Genomic DNA, 16,410 nt, shown 5'->3' with positions numbered 1-16,410 from the left:
CAAGCAATATACGGCCAACAGTGACTGATTCAGAGCAAGAGCATCCCGGCTTGCATTTTTGACAGGGTGGCAGGGAAACTGCGTTCCAGGTCGAAGATGCGGCTGAAGAACAATAGCTATGGATGCTCTCACACTGATTCTAATTATCAGGGCAGTCGCCGTCAGCCCTCGCTTCTCCATTAATCTTGTGCTGTCGCGCACCTCACTAAACCCAGTGCTGTTACACTATCTCTGCTTTACTTCATCTGCTGTAATTAATGAATCCCCCCTCCTCGTGTGGGTCTGCTGCTTCTAATCACAGCCTGCTTCGCCACGGAGAGTGTTGATGGGGAGGGGGGTCAATGTGATAGTAAATATGTAGAACTAAACAAAGAGAAACAAAATCCTGTTGTTTTCACATAATTTATTCTAGATATTCTGTAAAGACTTTCTCAGCCATTATCAGTCTCGCATATCACCAAGTTCATTTTCTTTGAACTGTCTATAAAGTGACTTGCACTACTGCCTCCTTGCACTACATTCTTATGGCATTTTCCTGTAACTATAATCATTAATATTACTAACATTTTTTTACGATAATAATCATACTTATTTGTCACTTTATTACAGCTGCCTATACGCTCTCAAAATGATCACGCTTACACCATATCAAAAGGAAATCATTAGAAAATGAACCTAAATATATTCATTTATTTAAAAAAGATATATTTTTTAAGCTGACTTACACCACATACGTAAAATGTAATAATAATAATAATAATATTAATAAAATAAATATCCATGTACAGTCAAAAATCTTGTCTGTTTAGTATATTGGCAGCTGATAATTGCAACAATGACTGAGTTGCAATTACATAAAAGCATTAGAACACAAATGTAAGACAATATAAAACAATATGCGCATTTGTAAATACAGTATGAGCACCGCAGTCTACCCGAGCATATTTAACTTACTTCCTCCTCAATCTCTTGTGGTGATTTGATGGCAATGCTCAAGAAATGAACGGGCTCTATCTGAAAAATAAAATAAAATTAAAAATGTAAAAATTAAGAAACATTATGGTGGCGCTCATGGTTAAGTAAGCATGATTAAGATCATTAATCCTCTCGCTTTCATTCTCTCTCTGACAATAAGAGCAGAGCTCTTTTGACAGGGGCCAAATGGCCCTCCGTGAGCCAGCTCTGTATGTCTGCGTGTATTCAACAGCTGCATCTGGGTGGGATGGGGGGTCTAGCAAAAGTTTGGTTGCATAAGTAGCATAGCAACAGATTTGTTTGAGCATCGGGATCAGCCCAACATCCCAAGACTGGCTCAACCAATGAACCTCGACCCATCTGTCTCTGTCCAACCAATGAAAGTCTGGAAAGGGTTTTGGAAATTTGTTTAAAACATTATTATTATTTTCCTTTTAAAAAACTTACTTCATCTCTGGTTGTGGAGGTAGACTTTTTGGAGATCATAAAGGGTATATCATCCATAGCTGGAAAGAGAGAACAATATATAAGTGATAATTAAGTGGTTATTACTGAAAAAACAGATCTGGACTGGACAAATGCAACTTATTGCATCAAAAACAAAAATAACTAGACATCCCTGCAGAAAAAAAAAAGAAAAAAAAAACTAACAAAAAAAAACAAAAAAAACAAGGTAAAACCAAGCTGACCAGATAAGACCAGCCGTACCAAACCAGGCTGCTAAACCAGATATGACCTGGCTGGAATACCAAGACCAGCCAAACAGCTTATTATTTTACTAATTATTTAATCAGAGAAGAAAAAGTTTGAGAAACTAGTACAGTGCATGTAATTGTTTGCCAGGGACAATGGTCAATAGACAACAACAACCTTTACCCAGACAACAACATTGTGTCGGCCCAGATCCGGCCCACATCTGGGCTGATACCATGTTGCTCTCTGGGTAACTCCACTATGAACAAATTATAGAGTATTGTAATAAAATTCTAAATAATAATAATAAAACATAAAACCAAACAAGTAATATCCCAAACAAACACCTGCAATATTCTGTACTGTTTTCTATGTTCTGAAAAATGCATTTGACTTAATCTAATGGCCGCAAATAGCAGAAGACGGAAAGTTCCCGAATCCCTTCGGAAACTCGCTCAGACAAAGCAAGATGAAAGCCTTTTTTTATCCTCCACTGTATTTGAGTGCCACCCCCCCCAAACTCGCTCTCCTCCCTCTTTCCCTGTTAATTACTCTTGATTATTCCTGATCCTGTCTTGTCAGGGAGACGTCCGACTCCAAAAACAAAGCCCCACTCGCACACGTCGAAAGAAAAAGGGGAAAGAGAGAGACAAAACATTCGCCGGATATCAATTTGCATGAAAATGAGCCAGAGTGTTCGGCTCTCGGAGAGAAAGCGAGAGCGGGAAAGAAAGAGAGAGGTGGATTGAAAGAGGACTTGCCAAGAGTGCGGTGGTATAATTAGCATTCTACCAAACAAACGAGCTTCAACAGAGCTATAATTAAGCAGGCCTGTAATTAAGTGTATGCCCTTTATCATAATGATCATGGTTAAAGCGCCTTTGATGGCTGCCAGTGGGTTATTAACGGCGTAACCCTGCGCCACACGGCGCCCACGCAAGAATCAGGGTGTCACGACTGTCAGGCTAAAGAGCGCCCCTTTGTTTATCAAATACATTAGAGCCCAAATTAACACAGGGTGACACGAGCGCACAATAGCTCCCATTGACTGAACTGAAGAAAATGTCCATCCCCTCAAAAGAAAAATCTGAAAGTGCCTTGATCATGGAAAACATATTGAGTATGGCAACTAACAGCAGCACTATATATTTACAACAGCACATGGGATCTGTTGGCATGGAAGGAGGAAACCAGAGGAAATCTTCTCATAAGTTACCTGGAGGTCGACACTGTAACATTTACTGCTAAAGGCTGGAAGAATATCTTAAACTGTCATACGGTTTCATTACTTTGGCAAAAGCTGAATGCTTCTTTGTCCCCAACTCTTCCAAAATGTGTCCATTTTTCTTAATAAATATCTGAACACACATAGGATGCCTTGGGGAAAAGGTGATGAACAAGTTATAAATGATGACAACGTCCCCCAATCATGAGCTCAGTCCACCCTGGCAAAGGTTGGCACTGCATAAGTCAAGTACTATTTGTATTTGGGTAATGATGTGATGCTTTTTTGTATTAATTTATTCAAAAATAAATTAAAATGTAGTTACATACTTAAATACACCTCTTAAATATATTAATTACTTAAATACACCTCTTGTATGTTGGGCATATTTCATAATAAAATGTTTTTTTTTTTCATAATGTAGCATTGCGTATATAGTATAGGGGTGGGGTGTGGGCCTGTGGGGGGGGGGGGGGATTTCCATAGACATATTTTTTTTTAGATACTATATATTATATCCCTTAACCTATCCACCATAGAAAACTTTCAGCACTTTTATATTTAGCAAATATCTGAGAAACTCATTTAAAAAAAAAATACTGCATTTTAAACTAGATTCTACATGTGTGTGTGTGTGTGTGTGTGTGTGTGTGTGTGTGTGTGTGTGTGTTTGGCCATCATCAAGTGGTATTTCAGACTTGACATGCTGTGATGATGATAGCTAAGTTCACAACGACAAAACACACAGATCACTTTGGTCTTGTCAATGGAACCATTTGGCAACTTTTTAAAAGTAAACTTTCCATTCAGAACCTTATTGGCATACATTTTGGCATCTCACACTCGTCATCCACTCAAAACGTAACGTTAAGCTACCATTTGGCCAGCTCGCAAGCCCAAACGAGTGTGTGCGGCGTGTCTGTTGTTTTGTTTACAGAGTAGCTAGATCCGCTTGCACTTTGGCTGACGAAGCAACAAAACGTCCTCGAGCTGCACAAGCCATTGAAATGAATCAGTAATGAAATGAATCAGTTTCATAGCGCAAAACCACGCATGCTAAGTACTGTTGCAAAAGCATGTGAAAGAAAACTACAAAGTTTGCCAGGCCAAAAAGACCGTAAATCGCGCAATAAAAAAATTGACGCCGTTAAAATGGGTTTGTGTTAACGCCGTTAATAACGCATTTAACTGACAGCCCTAACATATATATATATATATATATATATATGTATTAGTGTTGTCACGGTACCAAAATTTCAGTATTCGGTACCAATACCAGTAAAAATTCACGGTTCTCGGTACCAATTTCGGTACCAAAGCTTAGTTTAAATTTACATATATTTAAGTGCTTATCACGGTTACAAGTATGGAAACTGTAGCCTACATTTGCATTATAAACACTTTAGAAAAAGATTAGATAAAATGACCTAAAATAAACAATACTATGCACTAACACATTTTTAAAGTTGTTTGTAAAGTTTTAATCCGTTAACATTTATTTATGCACAATGAATGAAGTGAACAAACATGAACAACCAAGTGTTTGTATTAAATAACATTTACAAACATTAATTAATGTTGTAAAAATACATTGTTCACTCAATGTGTTGATGTGAACTAAGTAATGTTGATGAATGGTATCTTATTGTAGCATTACCAAACTATAGAGGAGATAAAACATGTTTTATTTGACTTGACTGTACTTTTATTTAATCTAAAACTGCATTCATATTTAATTTTAAAAAGGCTTTTTAAACCTGCTGACTGAGTTATAAAGGGAAGAATACGCCTAGAACTAGCACTGACATTAAATGACATAGGGATGCGTCGATACTAAATACCAGTTATACTCTGGTGTCGGGTGGATACTACTGTGCTCATGTACTCGTAAAACTCCCCCGAAAGCACTTTAGAGGCCGTTCAGGCGTTCACATATCGCACGTGTTTTTTATTATATTTTTGCGCGCGCTTATTCTTTCCAAAGCGCTTGCTCTCACGCGGCGTCTGTCGTTGCTATGCAACGAGTTTTTATTATGAGCGCGCTTAATTGCCTCGCGCCTATATTTGAAATTGCGAATTTGCATGTAATCGGCCTCTTATGGCGACGTGACATTAGCCTAATCCAAAATATTTCCATGTGGCTCTCCTTTCGTGTCAACAAGTGGATTCAGAGAGAGAGCATATCAGCGTTATGAAGAGGACGCAACTGTGCACCTTTCAGACAGCGCGTCTAAAACTGGATTAACCTGGTACTCGGTACCTAGAAAAGCTGGTACCGTAACATTTTTTTTTTTTAGTACCGACTTGGTACCGAAGTACCGAGTTTTTTGACAACACTAATATATATATATATATATATATATACATATATTTATACACACACACACACACACACTGTATACACACAGAAACCAAATATCTTAAAAGATAAAGGAGGGCCGGACTCATTATGACTAAAATCAAGAGAATGATATACAAGGTTAAACTACATTACCACAGCCATCAACGGCCTCCTCAAATAGCCCCTTCGGGCTTCCCTTATGGATATATTTTTAACATCGTTTTGGATACTACCTTTACGGCCATTAGACAGGCCTCTGGGAATGTATCACTCAGCTCTAGAATGGACTATTGAACAACAAAGCGCTTCAAGAGGTCATTTTACCAGCAGGGCTCGGGTAATTGAAAGGAGGATGATAACGACTTGTTTCGGTCCATAAAAACAAGTGAATAAACATGTGCTAAAGCATCACTGGACAACAGCGTGGGGGGAGAGAGCAAGGCTGTCGGGGAATGCATGTGAATCAACATATAGTCGCTAGGAAGGCTTTGATGAAGCGAGAATGCGTCGGATGGATGAAGGTGGGACTTGAAGGCCAGAGCATTACCTTTTATTGTTCAAGCATTGCGTTTTCAATCAGATCACACTTAGTATTCTCCCGCCATTCATACTGGTGTACCACACTGATACACACATATATGCACACGCTCATGGTCTGATGGTACGATTTGGGGGCGATTGTGAGGATAGAAAAATGGATGTGAGTTTGGGGTCATGTTGGGGAGGAGTGTTAAGGTAATGTTTGTCCAGACTGCTGCTGCCTGGACTGAAGTCATAAAGGTAAAGTATGGTGCCTGGCAGATTCTACTCAAATAGGTTAGACCACAGGCAGTCTGATATGTACTTTCCTCTGGAAGAGCATAACTGAGAAGCAGCTTGAAATGTCTGTAGGTACTAAAGCCCCCAAACGCCAGTGTTCAGGATATATACACCTATAAATGCAAAATGTCAGGTAAGATCACATTATGGAACTTGGGGTCTTTGTGGTTTAAGTAGTTGTACAGCATTTAAAACAATTCACTTGCCACTCTAGATCTAGCCACTTAGGTGCAACAGCAATCAAACCCATGACCTTGGATTTGCCCCATGACAAGCACAAAGCTCTACTAGCTGTGACCAAAACACAAGAGCTCATTGATCTTCACAAGGTTGATGGACACAGATGTGCAGCTCAGTGTTGCATGATATCCGTTTATTCAAAACAAATAATAGGGATTTTCAGTCTGCCAATACTTGATATGCGATTAGACCTGGTACACAGGTACCATCATTTCATTAATTGCGTATTAGATTGGTGCGTTCAGCACTGGGATCGGTTAGAGTGAGTGAATGATGAGGCAGTGCTGAAGTGAGTATGAGTGTGGCTACGAGGATCATTGCCTTATTAATAGCAGTGTCAGGTGTTGTGAAAAATTTCGGCATTGTCATCCCCACAGCCCCCGAACCCTGACGGATGGTTGCTGCAGGCAGAGAAGACTTCCCTTACATGCTGCTATGAGCTCTAATCCTTCACACTTCCATTGTTGGATGCACTCTCACACAGGACTTCCGCCAGCCACGCTCGCCACACTGACTCGCACACACATCAGATTTATACGTAGGCTAATGCTAAAAGACTGACAGATGGAGGACTCGGTCAGCCAGTACAGCACAGTTCATGAAACAAAAAAATCATTTCTTCCCTAGAGGATGAGGGTGGGGTGGTGGGTGTTCATGAAAGGTGAGAAAGAGAAATTCAGGAAGTTTGAAATGATATATGCCAAGTCTGATGGGGAGTGGAAAAGACCCTCCTAAAAAAAACCTAACTCAACTACAATTTGTACTCTAGTTTTGGGGTCAGTGAGATTTTTTTGTTTCTTTTATTTAGCAAGAATGCATTAAATTGCTCAAAAGCTGTTCTTTTCAAGTGTATATCTATCAAAGAATCACGGTTTCTACAGAAAACACGGCGTCAGATGCTGATGCTATGGGGACGTGCCCTAATGGAACCCAGTGTTTCAGGCACGTAGAAACACACCATACAATGGTCGATGCAGTGGGATGATGTCGCAAGGTGCGCCCCAGTGTATTAGGAAGGGTGCCTGAGAACACATCATCAGCTTCTTTGTCTTCAGGAAGCAGTTTTGAGTGCTGTGTGAAGATAGCAGTGTGTCAATAAAGTATAAAGGGTATAATGACAAGAAGAGAACACAAGCGCTGTTTTTTTTTTTCAGATCTTTCGATCTAATGGACAAAATAAACCCATGCAGTTTGCATGAACGTGCCAGGAGAACGGGGAAAAAAAAAAAAAAAAACATACGGAAAGCATCAGCTTTCAATCCTGCTCTGATAGCCGCAAGACCACACCAAACAATGTAACTGCGTGTTGGAAATCAGGAATGATGAGAGAACATTGTGCTTGGTTCAAACTATACTTGGGTGTCCAGTCAACAAAGTTGATATCCTGTCTGGCTAGCAAGCTTCCTTATAATGTTTACAAATTAAGTCAGGAAAGTATGCAGTCTTTTGTGGCTGTTTGAACACATTCAACCACATGAGCATCTACATTGAAAGCAATCCGGTCAATCCGCGTTTTCGACTACCTCTAAAAGTTTCGACTACATCTCAAGCTCAAAATGTTTTAGACCCAGTTTACACCTGTATTTAGTATCACCCATTTGTGATCTGATCAACCAAAATGCACCTCAATCGGTTCTCACGCATCCGGGTTTCATGGGCGGGATTTGTCAACATTGTGCATGTCCATGTCCGACGCAGTTCGACAATGGCTGAGACGAAGGCTATAAATGTCACTGCTCTATTCCACTTTGTAAATCTAACCAACAACGCCAACCCTACTTAAGTTTCCATGGATTCCCGACTGAATTGAGTATAAGGAAGAAGTGAATTAAAACTTTAAAATAAGTGGCAGTGCACAAAGATCACTGAATCCAGAAGGACTACGTATCAGCGTGATAATCCCCTATAGCAGGATCTTAGATGAACGATATCTCCAGATCCCTTCTCCCAGACCTGCACACTGTGTCATCGGGTGTGTGGAGACATCCATACTCTGCCTGCATGGTACATTCAGCTTCGAGTTATTTGAATCTAGAGGGGCTGAGCGAGCAGGGTAATTGGTAAATGCCGAATTACCTTTCTCCAGGGACAAAGAAGCAAAAGTATTATGTATTATGTATCCTGGGTGAGGAATTATGTATATTTTGTATTCTATGTTGTACAGGTTTTGGGTTAAAATGTCACATGTAAAACATCATTATTTTTCCTACAATCAGGCAATATAAGTAATTAATGCTCTTTCCATACAACTATTCAGTCCTTCCCCTAACCTTAGCTTTTCACCCCATAACACACATTTAATCTCCTCACACCCACAGCTCACACAGACAACATCCAGCCAAACCACAGGAGACAACAGCCGACTGAAGTCTGACTCACTGCAGCAGCAGGTCATGCATAAAGGACAATAGTGCAAGTGGATGTGAAAACTGGAGAAGTTGATAGGAAGGGAGGGATACCCAGTGGGTGTGAACTGCCGATTAGACACTGTGATCCACGGGACAACTAGAAGGACCAGGGCTAAGATGGGACGCTTTAACCCTATGGATATCCCAACAGATCTCTCATCAAACAGACAGTTTTCCAGCAGCAAACCTTCTTGCTTTTAAAGAAAAATTGCGCTTGCCGCTAAAAGACATCTTAGAGACATATTGTAGTTTATTTTGTCGCCTGGGTTTGCCATCTGTGCCGTTCCAATAGAGGCTGCTGCCTGGTGAAGCCAGAGCCTGGGCGAGGAGGTCTGCCCGAGCCCCTCCAAAGCCCAGCCTGGTCATTAGTCAAATTGCCTAATGAGAGAGAATACAAATGGCCCCCTGCCCTGACAGGAGGAGTTTTGGAAGTGTCAGCGCTCCTGACCCGTGCTATGAGAACAGATGATGGCTCGCTGCTATTTTCAGCACCTTTTAATGACTCTGTCGTGGCCCATGCCATTCCTCCTCTTTTTGTCTGATTTTCTTCATTTATTCATTTTCCATCTTAACTTTGTCTCATTGTGCATCATACTCATATGACTGAAGTGAGAAGAATCAATATTTTGCTTTTGAGCAACAACCTGAACTTGCAGAACAGAAAACCCAAATAAAATGCAAGACAGAGATCTTATAAACAAGTAAAACCACTTTTGTTGTAACTTAAGACTGTGAAAGACTTGTATACGAGCTATTCAGAGAAATACGGCTACATTTTAATGGAATAGTTTGGACAAAAAAAAAATAAAATATCGGTCATTATATACTCTCCCTCATGTCGTTCCAAACCCATTTGAGTTTCATTCAAACTTTGTATAAACATACTGGTTGCTGTTTTCCATGCCATTACAACAAACAGGGCCCAATGCTTCACATAGGAGACATAATCCTATATGTCTTTTAATAGCTTTGTGCGAGAAACTGACAAATATTCCACACCATTGCAGTTAACAGATGCGAATAAATCACTGAGTTAAACTTAACAATGAATTTGATTAAAAAGAAAAGAGTCGCCTGGAGATTCTTAAAAATGGAAAGTTCTACAGGTTTGAAACGACATGAGGTGGAGTAAATTGTTGCGTTTAAATGTTTGGGTAAAGTGCACAAAAAGTGAAAGAGAGAGAGGGAGAGATCGGAGAGATTAGAGAGATAAGGGGGGCGGGAGGAGATTTATTAAGTTTATTTAGAAGAGAATTGTTATTTTTCCATCTGGGTGACAAGTGGTCCTTGAAATCTGGTAGAGGGTTGGGTGCCAGCCGGCATCACCCACTGGGTACTGATCTATCTGTCTTCCAGAGTGAAAGAAGAGCCAAATGCTCCATCTGAATTCTGGCAATAAACATAGTTCAGAAATACTGTAACATAATGCAATCCCAGCACCTGTTCCATTCCATAAGAGAGGTCAGGAAACATTAGTGTTAGATACAAATAATCTCAAATAAAGTTATTTATCCATGTAATGATAAAGAATGCACATTTACATAAAGATAAATACTAAAGTATGCTTTCACTGGATGCTTACAAGGTATTGGTGTCCAGTTCATAAGGTTTCTAAGTAACTCAGTCCATTTGAAATGGTGGTTTTGAGTATGGTTCAAGTAAATGAACACTATCTTTCCTAATTTAGAGAAGTGAGTCACTAATGAGGTATAGTTTGCGTTGTTGCACCTGGAAACACATAGAATTATGCATTTGGTCACACTTTAGATTAGGGTCCAATTCTCACTATTAACTAACTATTAACTAAGACTTTTACCTCTCGCTTAATGTAGTTGTTATGTTTAGGTGTTGTGTAGGATTAAGGGATTTTGAATATGCTAATGCAGAATCAGCATTAAAATGTGAAGTACCACTAAACAGCCAATGTCCTAGTAATATATACATGCTAATAAGCAACTAGTTAATAGTGAGAATTAACCATAAACTAAAGTGTTTATTATATGTTATTTTTTATTATATGCATATATTTTTACTATATGCATTATTCTCAACTTTTATCTGAGAATAAATTGTCTTCAAGAGCAAGTATTAAAAATGTGTAAAGAAAAACGAAACGATATAAAATAAAAGCAATACACAAAATAAAAAACCCAAAAAAGAACATAAAAACAATCAAATAAAAATACACATATTACAATAAACAAAATAACACAAAAAGTAAAAGCAGTGAAATGAAATAAACAAAATTAAATTAAAAACAGACACAATACAAATGCAATAAAATAAAACTCAAAACATAGAATAGACAGTAAAATAAAAATGGAAAATATAATAATAAACTTTTGAATTGAACTGATTTGGACCAAGTGATCCATGGATTAGTCTATTATACTAGAGAGATTAGCACTAGCTCTGGCATGTGAGAGGTCTAGTGGTACTGTAATTCTAGCATAGTGATCTGAAGTTGTTTTGAGACTCTGAGCAAATGAGCTCGGCCTCTCCAGAGCATGCATGAGGGGCAGAGCTGGCAATGGACCCGTCGCTAAATTGCGTGTGCCGGATGGGCTGCAGCAGAAGGCACAATTACATCAAATCCCCTCTTAATTAGCGGTTCTGTGGGTATGCTAACTCGCCATGCTGAAGCAGGAGGTAGGGCGTTCTTGGAAAGGGATGTTGAACCATAAAAGAAAGAGAAGCAAATTAAGGCTAGAAAGTGGTGTGAGGGTCACGCAATAGGGTCAGCGCCCGGGCTACAGTGGGTCTGAGAGCTATTTTGAGCTGAGCTAGCATCCCATACCTCTACTTAAGTTACACTGGCACTCTACAGTAGACAATCACTGGCATGGAGCCCCAATAGATCCCCTCAGAGCTGGGGAGTGTTATTAAGTTTTCCATGTTGGCGGCTGCAGGGCAATGTAAAGTGGCACCTCGGCCTGGTGAGTAATGATGTGTGCCAGGACTCAGGCAGGAGGGATGACAGCATGAGAGGCCTCGTTGGCAGCCACTGGTGCAGCCATAGGACCATTCATCATCTCTTTAAACCAATCTACCAATGCCGCACCGCCATTCCTCATTAATTATGCTAAGCATCGTAGCATTACGTTCGCAGTGACATGAGGCTCAGTAGACACTGTAGCTTAGATGTGTCATTGAGAGATGAGAGTATGTGCATAAGGTTTGACAGCTGCAGTTTGGCCTAACAAACAGTGCAAGCTACGACACTGACGCCGCCTTCACACTGGCAGTTGAAATCAGCTCCGTAAAACGCAATACGTCCCCAACGGACGTCATACTACACAGTGAAAAGCGTCAGAAATGCGTAGAGCAAAAATGGCGGAGAGATTAGAAAGGTTGATTCTGTCAGTTCTGTATGATGAGGGCTACAGAGATATTAATAGGAAAGCTGCTTTGTGAGGAACGTTGCTCAGGACGTTGGCATGTCAGGTCGGCTAAAAAATGTGATACAGTGGTATAACAGCCCGTTCTCATCCCAAGGCGTCATATACTGACGCTTTTGACATTTCATCTACATCCAACGGACATGGCACCCTTTAGTGTCAATATGAGACGCAGATATATATGGGCCAGAAGGCGCCTCCTAGTGGTCTAACTCTAAACCTACTGCAGAAATAAACCTACCATAACTGAACAAATCTCTGCGCGTGTTATATTGACGCTAAAAGGTGCCATGTGCGTTGGATTTAGACGAAATTTCAAAAGTGTCACTGTATGACGCCCTAGGATGAGAACGCGTTGGGTATAATGTCAATGTCTGCATACAATTAAATTGTATTAACTGCCCTAATAACGTTATAAAGTCATGAAAATAAAAATTACATGACTTGACAACTTATCGTAATAAAATCATTATTTATTTTATTAAAAGTTAAGAATTCAGGGTCGTTTATCAGTACCATAGCAACGCTCAACTTCCGCTGGAATTGTCGGATAGGAACCGTCCTTAGCTTTTCACAAGAGTTCATTTTTTTGAACGTATACGGATGACCTACGGACACGTTTTTTTTTTTCGCACCGCACTGGGTCAGACCCGCTTCGGGCAGATTCGCATGCGGTCCGCAAATCTCCATAGGAAATTAATTACTTCCGGTCCTCGGAGCCGTATCGGAGCTGATTTTAACTGCCAGTGTGAAGGCGGCTGTGTTGCCAATAAGGGTTATGAAGCGATAGCCTGATTGGCTTCAGATGGCTAGATGTTCAGGAACTATACATAAGTGGATGGGGCATAGAACAATGAGAAAAAAAAACTAAAAAAAAATAAACTAAACTAAACTTAAAGAGCACTCTATAACCAAAATTATAGAGACCCCTTGGAAAGCCTCATGACTGTCAAGGTCAAGTCTGTTATTTATTTATTTATTTATTTATTTATTTTTATTGTAAAATGTCATGTGGTATGACTTTCCCAAAATGTATTAATCTTTATAAATCTGAATAAATTTATAATCTAAAATAATAGAAAATTAAATACATCCATACATATATACATTCAACCCATGGCTATGACATCAAACAATAAAGAATGAATTTTGACAACACATAAAATAAATTTTGACAACACATGAAATAGCATGCTGACTTTCTGACTACAATAAGCATTTATTTTTAAGAGCATTGGCCAGTGTCTTAGAGAATAAACTCTTCATACAGCTGTAGACGAGTCGCTTAATATATTTAGAGACAACGCAGGCAGCACACTTTCAAAACAGCCTTTGGGGGGCCCACTTCCCCCTTATCAGAAATGGCTCCATTCCCCGGAATCTCATTGAGAGTTTAAATCGCACTATGTATTAGGGGCTCGTTAATAACCAACTTAACGAGTCCACAGACCCATTAAAAGATCTTTAAGAGCATATTTGATCATAAATCTTCTTAACCTATATTTAATGGCTGGATTTCGAGGGAAATATTTTTATCAAGTTCTAATTAGATGTGCGATAACAAAGACTGCTGAACATGAGGGCAATGGGAAGGCTAGACAGGCCCATCTATTGAGGGCGGCCATGTTTGATAGGCTGGAGACTAATGAAGGGACAGATCTTATTCTGGGCTGGGAGATGGACGGCTGAGGAATGATACCCCGGACTGTGATTAGGCCCACAGGCACATGGTTCTCATTAGTCTTACGATTGACTTAAATCTCCAAGAAACTTACAGACACATTTAGAAAATAATAGAAGAGCGCATTTCCATTTGTAGCATGAATATAAAAGAAAAAGACTAAATATTTCTCCACTGATCATGATAAAAAGGGGAATATTAATGGTATATTAACTGTAATGCTAATTGTATTTTAATGCTAAATAAATACATGAATACAACATCAGATTCTCGTGTACGTCAAAAGAAAGCTTGGGGGGTGGGGGGGGGAGGGGGGGGGGTTGGGTGTCGCAGCAGTTCTGGAAAAAAAACAGCCAAGTAAACCTAACAGGGTTTCATTGTTTCATGTTTCATTAGCCCCTTTCACACATACAACCTTTAATGGTAAATTACCGGTAACAGATCATATGTGAACAGGACCTTTTCAAATATACCAATACATTGGTTCCGGCAATTTACCAGTAAGCGAAGTTGTAACATTACCAATTAATTAACGTAATATGCGCTGTGAACGCGGAATGAATATTACCAGTCTCAGGTATGAGGTCAGAACGCGCTGACGCAACAAGCGATTGGGCCAATCAGAAGCCATTGAAAGAGCAACGTCTCTAAGCTATTCATAAAATGATGACGCATATTATGTGTTTACTCGCACTGTTGGAAGTGGAAATCGGAGTGATATCGAAACTAAAGCTATTATCCTCGTCTTGGTGGATGAAGAGATTTGTCAACAACAGTTAGCGATACTGTAAGGTATGATAAACTAGCCTTCTTCAGGAACAAGGTGTAAACTTACGGTTAATGAAATCATCACAGAGTTTACCGGTATTTCAGAACTGATGTGTAAATGGCCTGTTACCGGTATAAATCAGAAGGCTGTTGCTTGTATGAACAGCACAGTTTTTAATTTCCCGGTTAAGTCGTTCTGGCAATTGTATGGTAATTTTACTGGGATTGCTATGTGAAAGAGGGTATTGACAATGAACAGGGTAAAGCTAAAATGTAAATGTATACATTTTATATGTGAATGTACTCTGACAATAATTATTCCAATGCATTTGCAATGGCAGTTGCCAGGCTGAAAAAACAAACAAACGTGTAAACATAGATCAGACTTAAAATGCTACATACATGTAACAGACCTCGAAAAGCCAGAAGACCTTTGGTCTCCCCTTAAATCTGGATTAATCCAGAAACAAACATTTGGAAGCAACATCAGTCACAGGTTTAGTGGTATATGCTACCATGCTCACAAGCCAAGCAAGTTGTAAACTGACTCTACATTTTCCTCCGGCTCCCTCTTCGTAGGCCACGAGAATAAATCATTAATGGCTTTTTTGGAAAAGAAGCTGTATGCAGTCTTTCATGCCCTGTCGCCAACCTGAAGTCCTTGGCTCCCTTTCAGAACGGTTTTATTGCCCCGAAATTGCACGGCTTAAATCGTGTACCCATCGAAAGTAAAACATAGCTGTAAATCTGGTCTATTTCTATCGCTCTCCTAGTCCCCCCCACCACCACCCATCAAATATCCATACACAATTCATTTAGGGCAATTTAGCTGATGCTAAACAGAATCAAGGTGAACTTTCAATGGGCCCTCAGCTATGAGAGAGGAGCAGAAAAATGGTGGCCTAGCTTTGGGGGGTTTTAATCAACTAGCTCCTCAAGGCTAGCCATCCAGCCATGGAGCAGCCGCACTTAGCAGATGAGTTTTTGTGTCGCTAGCCCGAGTGCGTGTTCTCTAATCCTTCAGCCTAAAGTGTTTTGGTATTGTAAAATATGGCCACACGGGTCTAGAGAGCTAAGGGGCTACACGAGATTAGAGTCACGATTAAAAGCCTATGGGATCTTCCTCGACTGCCAAGCGCTAGCTGGAGCGCTAGTCACGGCGCAGTCTGCACCCGGAGATAAGATGGAACTTTTGTTTGAAACCTGATGAGAGGATTCCTAATGAAAGTGCTGGCCCAAAAATAATCTTTTTTCTCTGTGTTAGTCAATCAAAAAAACAGTGTGGTCGGAGATGGTTAAAAAAAAAAAAAGTGGGGAAAAAGAGAAGTCATTTTGCATAATCAGTGAGCACCATCTGGAACAATTAACGAAATTCCACAGAACTCGGAGGATCAGTCATATTGGCTTATTAAAGATCCTGAATTATAGGAGCAATAAATCCGTGGAAAAATGAAGCGTACCCCGGCCTGTCATCACTATTTTAACTTCAAATACGCACGACTATTCGATAAGGCTGAAAAGAAGAGATTAATATATGCAAATTAAGTCAAGCATTTAAAAAAAAAAAAAAAAAAACCCAACAACTGTCTGCCATTTTTTTCCTGTCTCTTATTACGAGCCTTTATGTTTTATTCATACACCAGCTCACCTGTCATTTCATAAGCTCTAATATTATGGGGGTATTATTAAAGTGCGTAAAGTGGCGCTTTAATTGGAAAGCTCTGTTGCATTTTCCAATTATTTGGAGCAAATTAAAAGCAGATGCACATACTTTAATAAGGGGAATAATATCAGTTCCGGAAAATCAAAAAATCATTGTCAATTGCTCTGATATTTTGCAAAGGTAATACTGAAACATCTCT

The 16,410-nt window shown here is 39.7% G+C and overlaps 1 protein-coding gene across 6 annotated transcripts in view; it reads right to left on the bottom strand.

Annotated features, from left to right (window-relative positions):
• Positions 1-16,410, bottom strand: part of mvb12bb (multivesicular body subunit 12Bb) — a 136,242-nt gene that overhangs the window by 29,870 nt on the left and 89,962 nt on the right. For all 6 annotated transcript variants that reach the window (XR_016146495.1, XM_039681121.2, XM_039681095.2 and 3 more), the window contains 2 exons: positions 1,423-1,481; positions 955-1,014 (listed from right to left, as the gene is read on the bottom strand). Coding sequence is in view for 5 of the 6 variants with exons in the window: in XM_039681121.2 (XP_039537055.1) it covers positions 955-1,014; positions 1,423-1,481 (119 nt within the window). In the remaining variant the exon portion in view is untranslated. The remainder of the gene's footprint in view (positions 1-954; positions 1,015-1,422; positions 1,482-16,410) is intronic.

The sequence above is a fragment of the Pimephales promelas genome, chromosome 14 (assembly GCF_988280905.1).
Source record: "Pimephales promelas chromosome 14, fPimPro1.hap1.1, whole genome shotgun sequence".
In the NCBI taxonomy this organism is placed as follows: Eukaryota; Metazoa; Chordata; class Actinopteri; order Cypriniformes; family Leuciscidae; genus Pimephales; species Pimephales promelas.
This window is presented reverse-complemented; position numbering and strand designations above follow the sequence as displayed.